Raw genomic sequence first — 12,167 nt, 5'->3', positions numbered from 1 at the left:
TGGCTAAGTAAGGAACATAAAACTTTCAACATCCAGCACAATTTTGAAAATGTAAATATACTTTCAATGATGACATGCAAGATAGAAAATTTGAAACAAATGTACAATTAAAGTAACAGTTTGGCTTTTTTCTACTGTAGATAAGTTACTGATAGACCTTATCCTGGATTATTTTTCAAACTTATTTATTTATACATGTTACTATCGAGAATACTGTTATCCAAGCAGGCTGTGGCTGAACAAGTAGCCCATGTGTATGAAATGCATCTTCTCCTAACAAATTTGGACCAATTACATAGAGCGATCACTCTCTGAGTTTCAGAGACGACATGACACCTGACTCAAATATATTCTATAGCTGGTTACTCCAAAGCATTCCCCATTAGCTGACATCTCTTCCGCCACATCGTCTCACTGGTAACAATCTCTTTGGGCCACATTTTATTATCTAGAAAGTGATGATATGACCCTAAAAACTGAACGAACTGTAACAAGGAATTCCTGTTTCAGACCCTTAAACCCAAACGTTGATATCTTACTAGAAAGAAGCCATTTAACTAGTTTTACCAGTAGGATCGATATTCGTTTCTGTGCACTCGGGACGTCAGGATATTACTAAACACTTTCCTCTATCACAGTCTTACCAAAGAAGGGCTGTTCCCCACAGCAATGCCTGCTGTCTGTGTCCACACCCAAACCACCAGGGCCCAGAGACGGCAAATCTGAGTTATTGTCACTCCGTGATAGACCCCACGGTACACAGGATTCTTAAAATGCCCATTGCTGGCGTAGAAGAACCGTAGCGTCGAGATGAAAGTGAGGTGGAGGCCATCAGATGAAATCTGACCTCAGCTTCCGTACACTGTTAAAGGTGTTAGGAGAAGACGTCAGGCAAGTAATGACCGGTCAGCCAGCTGTCTGCCCAGGAAGCTGGGAGGTGCTCTGACAGGACCCATTACTCTAGAGCAGCACAAACGCCTCCCTAAACCTGGGCATCGCCTAAAAGCGCCAGGCAACTTACCCAGCTTTGAACAGCAAGATTCCAGGACTGAGGACACAATGCTGCCGGCCGCCCGTGCCACGGAAGGGCCATGTGTTATTCCTGAAAGTCTTTATTCTTCAGATACAAAGGCATTACAACCTGACACTCAGGGAAAATGCCTCTGAGAATAAGGAGTAATGAAGCTTTGGAGGACCAGGCTTTGAAAAAGGTTAGAATCAAGCAGGAAAGTAATTGCTACCAAAAATGATACACTAAGTTTTTATCATGAAGGTAAAAATCGTACCTAACAAAACTGCACTGAATCAAGTTCAAAGCCTACAACATTTTAAAATAAATTACATTAAATTTAAATAAATTACATTAAAAGAACTGTGAAGGTTCTGAACTTACCAAAAACTAATCCCTGCCCACTGCGGTGCTTCTAGGTTACCTGCACACCCATCGGCTACGCACACAAAGGCTCGCTATTTCCATTAATGCTTCTGCCTCACTTCCACTGTGCGTGTGCTGAGGATGTGCGCGGCCCTGGGCAGGAGGTCCGAAGGGCTTCCCACCACAACTACCGATGGGGCTCCTCTGTAGGGTCTGGAGAAGGCATCTTCACTGCTCATATTGCACGTGACCAACTGGGAAATGTCCCCTTACTTCTGCTTCCTAGGGAACACCCCTGGACCCGGCCTGTCCTCAGGGGCCCTGCTGTGGGACCTGGGCTCTGTCCCTGAAACTCTGCCTTCATGCCCCCAGCACACCCTGCATCTTCCTCACCTCCCGGGGAAGTGCCACCCTCCACCACACCACGCCATTTGGCAATGTCCCAGGGCCAGGGGCACGGAAGGGACTAACAGAAACCCCTGCCCTGTGGTGTCCCTGCTCCACTGCAGAGACACAACGGGAAAAGGTAGACAGGAAGTCAGTTGGGGGAAAGTGCTGAGGACAGAGTGGGAGGACCAGGACATGAGGGGGAGGGAGGGGTGGCGGCAGCATCAGCTTCACAACAGGGACTCAAGTCCAAAAGCTCTAGGGGCACAGACAGGGCGGGTGGGGCAGCAGGGAGGCAACCACTGGATGCCTGCGGGAGGGGACAGTGAGGGCAGCTGCGGGGAGATGCAGGAGAGGGTGGGTGGGCTTGTCTCCGACTGAAGCAGGAGCACTATAGGGCTGAGAGCACGCGACGCCCAGACTGACTGATGCAGGAGGGTCCGAGGGGAGGGGAGCCGGAGGCTGACCAGCTGGGAGACCGGGTGCTGGGCGAAGTGGCGGGAGCCCTGCCAGGATCGCGGGGGCTCTGGAGACGGTCTCTATGCTGCCGTGAGGAGAGGCCCGGAGGGCTGTCTGAACCAGCAGAGCTGGGCTTCCTCCCTGCTCCCCAGGATGCCTTTTCCCAGTGTCTCAGTCCCGGATAGTCTCGCAGATTCTCGCCCTTTTCCTCTGTCTTCAGGCAGCTAGTCCATGGACTTGAGACGCAGCTGGAACTCGCCTGCCCAAAAGTGCTGCTGGGAAGAAGGCGCGCAGCCCACGGGAGGGGAGGATGCTGCCTGACCGTGGCATGCAGGCAGCGCATCTTCCTCACAGCCTTCAGGAAGCGGCGACACTGTCACCAAGGACACAGCCTCTGGCCCTCATGTGTCAGACGGGAACGTGAAGTCAGGCCGGCAGCCTTCAGAGCCAGGCTGCCTAGAAAAGCCAGCCCAAAAATTCAGCTCTAGTGACGTCATAACCCCCAAAGCAGCCGAGGGCCTCCCAGAAGCGGGCAGAGCTGCTCCTGAGGGACACGCTTCCGGCAGGGGCTCGGCTTTTCCAGGTCCCGGGAAGCGGGGCTCAGAGCAAACCACACGGATGTCCGAGTCTCATGGGATGCGTGTCGCATGCTTGTGTGCCATCAGCAGAACAACGCCATGCATTCTGGGTTCGTCACCGTGTCATCTGCATTACTGTTTTAAGTGTTTTTTACTTTGATCATACTGCAACTCTTTTTAGTAGCCCAGAATAAAAAAGTTAAACTTCAATTTAAAAAAATGATTTAAAATATAACTTACAACACATTTCACATAATCCTAGAGTAATAAACCCATGGGGATGATTTCTATTACTAACCTCTAGGATCTCCATTTTCTTTAAAACAGCAAATCATAAAATGCTGTTCCGTTGCCTCTTGTGTTTTCCCTCTGCACAACACTGACAGACACACTGAAGCTCACAGTCCATCATGTAACTAGTCCAAATGTCCATTCTGTCCCGGAGCTATTTCTGTTCCAAGCCTGTTTCCACCTGAAACAGTCCACCAGCGGCAAACAGCAAAACTACAGCCACTGGCTCACCAGCAGGTGGAGTCTGGCGGGGAGACTGTGACCCACCCGCCAGCAGAGCGGTCAGGGTAGATCCCGACGGCAGACACAGATCTCAGCGCTGGCCCCCATCTCCCCCCATCTCTCTCCATCTCCCCCCATCTCCCCGACAGCAGACACAGATCTCAGCGCTGGCCCCCATCTCCCCCCATCTCCCCGACGGCAGACACAGATCTCAGCACTGGCCCCCATCTCCCCCCATCTCTCCCCATTTCCCCCCATCTCTCTCCATCTCCCCACATCTTCCCGAGGGCAGACACAGATCTCAGCACTGGCCCCCATCTCTCCCCATCTCCCCGAGGGCAGACACAGATCTCAGTGCTGGTTCCCATCTCCCGAGGCAGGTAGATTCTACCCAGCATTGGTGCTCCCATCACCGCCCCCGCTGCCGCAGACATTTCTGAGCTGGTTGGGGGTCTGCCATTCTGGCTTAGCTGCCTCTTGTGACACATCAGCCTCTGGCAGACATTTCCCTTTCAGTGTCTCTGGGTGTAGTGAACCCCTCTGGATTGGAGCAGCCAAAGCATCTAGAAGGATTCTGCCGCATCATTTTCCTGCTATGAAGGGCAAAGTGAGTAAAGGCTATGGTTTTGATTTGATTTGGTTTGGATTAGATTTGACTCAAATTCTTTAATTCATGGAGCACTATATTTTACCTCCCTGGGTCGCAGCCCCTGGCCTGGAGGTTGAAATAGCGCATGGGTCGGTGCAAACAGTCCCCATACTGGGGCGTCTGCTCGACATGGTTCCTACCAGCAGTTGCCAACCGGTGGTCTGGGGGCAACTGGTGGTCCGAAAGGTTGGCGACCGCTGGTTCCTACAATTCTGGCGTGTTTATTACACACCCACATGATTCTCTAAATAAGACAAATTTATCATTATATTTGCCACTTTAATATGTTATAAAGTCAACAGCACTGACTGAAGTTACAATTCTTGAATTAAATAGGTTTAAATCTTAAAGTAACTTCAATAAAGTTAGAAGGATAAAAGATACATGTAGTTCCACTCTAAAAGTTACTGGTATCAAAATGCACAAATATTACTGACAAGAATTCTCTAGAATAGATACAACCTGAAATTCTTTCCTCTAAGAACACGCTCTAAATGTTATGAACACTCTTGGGTTGAAGATTTAAATTCATTATTTGTAATTAAAGAAAGTAGATATATATCTTCCTATTTCTCAATATTTTATACTTAAAGTAACCTTTCACTTTATACCTACCCTTGAATTAGGATTCTGAAATACAGTTAGCTATCCATAACCTGAACTTGGTGGCAGATTTTCAACATTAAAATTACTTTGTAAGAGAAAAGTGTGCAGGGTAAAAATCACCCAAGTAAAATAAAAATAAAACTTACACAAACTGTCATTTTTCATCATATCATTACTCTTTTCTTTGTTGGTTCTTCATTTAAAGCCAAAAACAACCAATAATTAAAAATTAAACTTTAAAATTTGTGCTGTGCTCACTTAGTCATCAGCTGACGATGAATGCCTTCCCACATGCCAGCAGAGTCCCAGGTGCCACCCAGAGCAGGTCACAGCCTCAGTGCCACAGGGACACATGCGTCTACCCCGAGTCCGCAGGAGGGAATGAGACGCGGTGTGACTCACCGGACAACATGCAGCTTTGCCACCTCAGCAGCCAGGGTCGCGGTGCTGCCACACAAGGACAGGGAAGTGGGCACAGCGTGGTGGCCAGGGTCTCGGAACTGAACCAGCCCTGCTCAATTTTAGGGGATCAGCCGGGGAATCACGGGAGTGTGACCAAAAGCCGCCAGTCTCGCAGCCCTTCCTCCCAAAGGCCCTTTCACTCTGAGTCCTGCCACGTGCAGAGCAGAGGCCTGAGACGCTGCACCAGACCCTGTCTTCTCTGAGCTACATGCCAGGTTCCCCGTCTCAGTGCTCTGCGTACATACCGGCGAGCCGTCTCTGCAGCGCCTCCTCCTCGAGGGCAACAATGTACATCTGCTCATCCAGGTCCTCCAGAATCTAAAGGGAAGACCAGGCTGTTGAATGCGGCAATGTCACAAAATCACGTTGATGAGAATAGCGGCTGTTGGGCCTGGGATTCAGATTACCATTCAATGACTAGGAATCTATACTAACAGAAGGGTAATATGCTAATTAGACTGGATAGACTGGATGTCTTCCAGACAAAGCTACAGTGGCGGGGGCCGAGGCAGAGCAGTTAGGGGCGATCAGGCTGGCAGGGGAGAGTGGTTAGGGGCAATCAGGCTGGCAGGGGAGAGAGGTTAAGGGTGATCAGGCAGGCAGGCAGAGGGGTTAGGGGTGATCAGGTAGGCAGACAGGTGAGCGAGCGGTTAGGAGCCAGTGGTCCCGGATTGCGAGAGGGATGTCTGGATTGCGGGATCGGGACTACACCAGCAATCGGACATGCCCCGAGGGGTCCTGGATTGAAGAGGGTGCAGGCCGGGCTGAGGGACCACCCCCCCCCCAATGCACGAATTCCGTGCACTGGGCCTCTAGTCTAAAATAAAAATGCTCAAACTACTTGATTTACAAATTAAGTAAAAATATTTCAGTGTATAACTACATACATCAAAAGCCGATAACCACAAAATCTACATATATTTAATTGGGTATTTTTTAAGTTTAAAGGATGAAACCACTCTGCAGTTCTCACTGGCAGACAAAGTGCAGACTCTAACCGTCGCAGGCTCACTGCAGTGGGCTCCCCATGCCGGCCAGTGTGTAGAACTGAAGGCAGGCCGCCCACCCAACACTGGCTCCTCATCTCTACTTCTCATATCATGTTCAGAACCAGAAATCCATAAACTGACCCAGTACCAGGCAATGCTTTCTATCGACATCCCTACACTAGAAATTTCCTGCAAGTGTTCCTCACGGTGTTGCTGAGACCACCCTTTAGACAAGAGCCTGGAGAAACTAGGCTGACAGTGATCCGCACTGTCTCCAAAACGATCCCCCTGAACGTCCCGTCACAGCTGTGCTAACAGGGGGGACGCCAGAGTGGCACCATGTTCTGTGTGATTAACTCCCGGCCACGCTCCCAGCTACGCAGTGACTGTGAGGAGCAGGGACAGAACAGGATGGAGCCGCCTAGCCTCTCCGCTCCTGCTGACGATCCCGCCAGGTGCCAAGTCTGCAGAATTCACATCAGACTGCTGGCAACCCAACAGTTCCCAGGATCTGAACAAGTACTGACAGCCTCTCTCCTCTGGCCTGAACTAATAACAAAAGAAGCATGCATAGCAATGAGTAACAATAGCTACAGAAGAGGAGCATCCTGGACCAGGCGGGATGGGAAGACAGGGCTCTCTGAGGACAATACTCGGGTCCCTTCCAGTTGGGAAAGGGGGGCTCCCCTAAAAGCCCCAGAGGAGGTGGGGCTGGGGGACCAGGCGGCTGGGGGACCTGGCGGGCTCTGAGTGTGTGGAGTGCAGGGACTGACCTTCCCACCTGGGGCCTCCTGTCTGGACCACAGGTGACAGCTGATACTTTCCTAAGGTCTGACACGCACAAAGGACGTCCTCACACTGGCAACAGTCAGATACTGACTGACCCACAGGTCTGCTGGTGAGAATGATGGCGGGAGCACCCGGGGGCGGCGGGGGGGAGCAGAAGTGGGGTGACAGTTGCTAAAGCTCCTGCGAGCATCAGAGCGTGCCTGCCTTTCTCCACGCGCACAGCTGCAGGCCCACTTCTGCCCACCCCTGTATTTGAGGAAAGAGTTTGCATGCACTGTGCCCTTGAGTCTACAATACCCTAAAAACATACTGCCACCACCCCGTCTTGGAATCGTCAAGGAGTAAGGGTTTGGTGAAGAAGAATCATCTGCCTTTGGAGCCTGCGCCTTAACCACTCGGGTCAGACACAGGCATACACCTCCATGGCATGTGTTCCAGCACCCAGGGAAGATGTGATAAGCTCAAAACATGACTTAAACGTCACAACTGCAGTGAAAATACAGTTACAGAAGGACAGGGAAAGAAAGATCCCCAACCTCCGCTGCGGAGAAAGGTCTTGGCCAGTGCTGCTGGTGGTGGCAGTGCCTTCCCTGGTGGCTAAATGCACCAAAAGGAGGTGAGGCACCAGCCAGAGGTGACACCACGCCCACAGTGCTCGCAGCAGCGGGTGAGGATGCTGGAGCTCTGCGGGCCGCGGCGCCCGGAGCCAGGCTCTCACCCAGCCCTGCTGTACCCTCAGCCTGTGACCTGGAGCAAGCGTCCCACTCCCAGAGCTGCAGGTGACTCAGCCAGCCAATGAGAAGCCACCCCTGAGCCTGCGCGGCTGCCACCGGAGGAGAGGGAGTGAATTACGTGTGCAAGGACACAGCAAAGATAATGAGTGTTTTCAGGATCCTCTTAATAATAGACAAATCCGGGGAAAATAAGCGTGGGAGGGGCTATGAAGAAGGTGTTGGTTTTGTGTGTGAGCTTGTTCTCACTGCCTTTCCTCACCAGGGTCAGACACAGAGGGAGAAGTGGCCATTCCGAGAGCAGAACGCAGCCCGAGACCACACTCAGGATGTCACACCTCTGCCAAAATTTAGGGCAGGAGGTGCTAGTGGAGAAAGAGGGCAAGATGCATAAACAAACCAGAGAAAGGAAGAAAGTGAATGCACGCGGGGCCACCGCATCTGTCTCCAAGGGCGGTGGTTCTTGGGTGGACTGTGTGTACATCAAGCATGTCAAACTCGTGGCCCACAACGAATATTTTTGTGGCCCAGCCAATATAAAGATATATAAGAAACGTTTTAATAAAAATTTTGTAACTTAATTTTTATAATATGTTATACATAATTATTAATAATGAACTACAACGTTCACTAATGACTAATTACTATAATCATGTTGCATTCGTTTCCCTTACGCACCTTACGCACATGCACACCATTTCTCTCCACTAATACTAGCGGCGAATACTTTAGCAGGCTATGGCCACGTCATTAGTCTTGGACTGACTTGTTTGGTGTGCGCAACAGGAAATATTTCACTTTCAGAAAACAAGAAAAATAGGTTTATTTGTGTTACGCTTATTAATTTGTGCAGTTATTCAGTGTCTGGTAAGTTAATGTTCAAGAAAAAATATTAATTTTCATTAAAATGTTCTATTATTTTATGTTAACGATTACTCATGTCTCTATCGAAATAAACCTACGTTTCTATGAAAATTGAAGCTTTTTTTTTTGCGGCCCACAGAAACTTAAACCTTGTTTATTTGGCCGTGTTAGCCTTTAAGTTTGACATGCTTGGTGTACATGGTAACTGCTGTGTGCACATTTAGGAAGCAAGTAAGAAGTCCAATTTTAGTTTAAAGAAGATAGGAAGAGACTGACATTTATTAAAAGGCCCAAGCCCTGGCCGGCTTGGCTCAGTGGAGGGAGCGTCGGCCTGCGGACTGAGGGGTCCCGGGTTCGATTCCGGCCAAGGGCACAGGCCTGGGTTGCGAGCTCGATCCCCAGTGGGGGCGTGCAGGAGGCAGCTGACCAATGGCTCTCTCTCATTGATGTTTCCATCTCTCTCCTCTCCCTTCCTCTCTGAAACCAATAAGGAAATATAAAAAATATATTAAAAAAAGCCCAAGCCCTGGCTAGCATGCTCAGTGGTTAGAGCATGGCCTGCGCACCAAAGGGTCTCGGGTTCGATTCCTGATCAAAGACATGCACCTGGGTTGCAGGTCAGATCCCTGCCCCAGTCAGGGTGCATGCAGGAGACAACCAATTGATGTGTCTCTCTCGCATCAATGTTTCTCTCTCTCTTCCCTCCACTCCCTCCCTTCTTCCTACTCTCCCTCCCACTCTCTCTAAAAACCAATGGAAAAAATATCCTCCGGTGAGGATTAAAAAAAACAAAAAACATTTTCAAAATTAAGCACACATTTACTAAAAGAATATCTATTACATTTCCTTATTTTCTCCCTAAGAAAAGCGAACCTATGACATGAAAATGTAGTAAGCACTACTAGTAAGACACAGAGGGGAGTGAGAGCTGTAGGAGCTCAGCTACTTTGGCTAAAAGCAGTGGGGCCGGCTCAGAGATGGCAGTGGGCAGCGGACCGCAGAGCTGCTGGAGGAGGCCAGCAGGGCTTGGGGGGCAGAGGCTCCGAGGGAGAGGCACTGGGCACAGCGCCTGGAGCACAGCAGGGCCGCCGAGTCTACAGTTAAAGTCACTTGGGGCGGGGAGTGCAGGAGGGTGGCGGCTACAGGTACACTCAGTGCGGAGACTGTGGAAGGTGTGGTAGCATGTTGATAGTTTACAGTTTGTAGGCAGTGAGGATCCATGACAGTGATTTGAGTGACAAATGTCCTAGATACAGCTAAGAACTGCTTTCATATTATGAAATATTTGACAAAATACCTAGAGGCCAAAGAAACTTAGGGACAGATTGTTAGAGTTAGTACTAATTGAAAATGAATATACAGTACTTCTGAGATTAAAGGGACAAGATCTAATATGCAGCAAATTTTCAGAAACATAACTGCTTTGTAAATCAAATAGCCCATGTAGTAGATTTTAAAACATAACAGTTATTATTTGATCTAAGGTAACGAACACCTACAATATCTGTAAGTATTCGTAAACTCTGTCTTAAAACTTCTACAGACTTTTTACCTGAGTGCCTATAGTTAGTATTTTAAAAGCAAAAACAAATGTGCTTTCCAAAAATGAAAAGGATTAAAACAACCACAATTTGAATCATAAACCCACAGAAATAGTCTTCTGCTGTGTCTGAGTGCGCGTTCACAACCAAAGGCTGGGGATGCAACACGGTTCCCACTACTCACCGCCGGCTTCACCAGCAGCTGGCCCATGACGGCGAACATGCGAGACAGGCCAACCGGGGTGCACACTGCGGGGAGAGGCAGACAACGCTTACTGCGAGCACACAGACCGCCAGCCTGCACACCGCGCGAAGTCAGACTGGCTCTCAGAAAGTTCTGTCTCCGCTTCAGACTTGCGGTGTCTGTCGGAGGCTACTCAGCATGGTCAAGAGGCTGGCGAGTCACTTCCTATACGTGACGAGGGACAGGTGATGGCTAAAGACTGAGGACACGCGAGCCTCTAGCACAGTGGTTCTCAACCTTCCTAATGCCGCGACCCTTTAATACAGTTCCTCATGTTGTGACCCAACCATAAAATTATTTTCGTTGCTACTTCATAACTGTAAGTTCCTACTGTTATGAATCGTAATGTAAATATCTGACATGCAGGATGTATTTAGGCGACCCCTGTGAAAGGGTCGTTCGACCCCCAAAGGGGTCGCGACCCACAGGTTGAGAACCGCTGCTCTAGCAGCTGAATGATAAGCATTTTCACTTACAAGAAGCTAAAGAAAACCAACTAGCCGAAACCCGTTTAGCTCAGTGGCTAGAGCGTCGGCCTGCAGACTGAAAGGTCCCAGGTTCGATTCCGGTCAAGGGCATGTACCTGGGTTGCTGGCATATGCCCAGTAGGAGATGTGCAGGAGGCAGCTGATCGATGTTTCTCTCTCATCATCGATGTTTCTAACTCTCTATATCTCTCCCTTCCTCTCTGTAAAAAATCAATAAAATATATTTAAAAAAAAAAAAAAAGAAAACCAACTAAAGAACAGACTGATTTCAAGCACTAATGAAACTGAGAAGCAGACAAGAATGTCTAAAAGTGACAACTATCATCTTAAATCCTTATAACAACACTTATTTATAATATCCCTGAGACATGTGGTGACGTCTTAAGTAAAACTAAGCAAGCTTTAAAATAAAGACCATAATTGATCACACACAATTCTATCATTACCATTCAAAAGTAGAGTCTAGTGTCAGAATAGTTAAGGGTATGGGGGCCATGTGCGTGCACGTGAATATGTGCATGTCTGTGTGCATGTGTGTGTGTGTGCATATCTGTGGATGTGTCTGTTTGTGCAGGGTTTGTGCATGTGCACACGTATGTCTATGTCTATGTGCATGTATATGTGCATGTCTGTGCGTGTGTCTGTGTGCATATCTGTGTGTGTGTGTATGTCCCTGAATGTGTGTCTGTGCCTGTGCACATGTGTATCTATGTCTGTGTTTTGGGGGGGGGGGGTCTCTGCATGTGAGCATGTGTGCAACCATGTGTGTATCTCCCCCTCCACCCACCCTTTACCCCAACCCTGTGAAAGAAGTTTTTCTTAGAGAACAACACAAGTGTCTTATTATTTCAAGGTTTCAGTTTATCAAAATTTACCTTGAACATAAAAAAAGTTAAGGGCCACCCAGCCGGCGTAGCTCACTGGTTGCACGTCAACCTATGAACCAGGAGGTCACAGTTCGATTCCAGGTCAGAGCACATGCCTGGGTTGTGGGCTCAATCCCCGGTGTGGGGCATGCAGGAGGCAGCCGATCAATGGTTCTCTCTCATCATTGATGTTTCTATCTCTCTCTCCCTCTCTAAAATCAATAAAAATATAAAAAATAAAGTTAAGGGCCAACTTTTTCAAACTCTCTAAGCTGTAAGGAATGTCATTGGAAAATTTCCCATAATTCTCTAGAACACAGAAGAACTCTCTTTTCCGATCAATATTAAGTCAGAAAAATACTTACAGAGAAGCAGCAAACATCCCATGAGTGATACACAAGAGTACAAATAGGGCAGGTAGAACTCCCAGAGATCTGTGAAAAAAGTCAATGTTTTTTAGTAAATCCAAAACACTGTACATTGAGATAGAGGCTGACTATGAATTAATGTACAGTAAACATCATAATTGCCTATTTGGGCCTAAACCATATTATTCCTAAACAGCACAACAAAAAGACCTAAAATAACCCCTTTGCAACACTTGTCTAGAAGGAGAAAAAAGCCTC

The 12,167-nt window shown here is 48.5% G+C and overlaps 1 protein-coding gene and 1 long non-coding RNA gene across 10 annotated transcripts in view; both read right to left on the bottom strand.

Moving 5' to 3' along the window:
- The window catches only part of LMBR1 (limb development membrane protein 1), a 127,884-nt gene that overhangs the window by 42,850 nt on the left and 72,867 nt on the right, over positions 1 to 12,167 (bottom strand). For 6 of the 9 annotated variants that reach the window (XM_036356064.1, XM_036356066.1, XM_036356062.1 and 3 more), the window contains 4 exons: positions 11,907 to 11,975; positions 10,128 to 10,192; positions 5,275 to 5,347; positions 4,970 to 5,014 (listed from right to left, as the gene is read on the bottom strand). In XM_036356064.1, coding sequence (XP_036211957.1) covers positions 4,970 to 5,014; positions 5,275 to 5,347; positions 10,128 to 10,192; positions 11,907 to 11,975 — 252 coding nt within the window. The remainder of the gene's footprint in view (positions 1 to 4,969; positions 5,015 to 5,274; positions 5,348 to 10,127; positions 10,193 to 11,906; positions 11,976 to 12,167) is intronic. The other 3 variants (XM_036356070.1, XM_036356067.1, XM_036356069.1) reach the window with 1 other exon arrangement.
- LOC118679393 lies at positions 3,570 to 4,963 on the bottom strand. The gene is made up of 3 exons (XR_004975230.1): positions 4,826 to 4,963; positions 4,005 to 4,205; positions 3,570 to 3,905 (listed from the first exon to the last, which is right to left on the bottom strand). It is a non-coding gene; the product is annotated as an uncharacterized LOC118679393 (long non-coding RNA).

This window comes from Myotis myotis, unplaced genomic scaffold (genome assembly GCF_014108235.1).
Source record: "Myotis myotis isolate mMyoMyo1 unplaced genomic scaffold, mMyoMyo1.p scaffold_m19_p_25, whole genome shotgun sequence".
Lineage (NCBI taxonomy): Eukaryota > Metazoa > Chordata > Mammalia > Chiroptera > Vespertilionidae > Myotis > Myotis myotis.
Note: the sequence above shows the minus strand (reverse complement) of the source record. Positions and strands in the feature narration are given on the sequence as shown.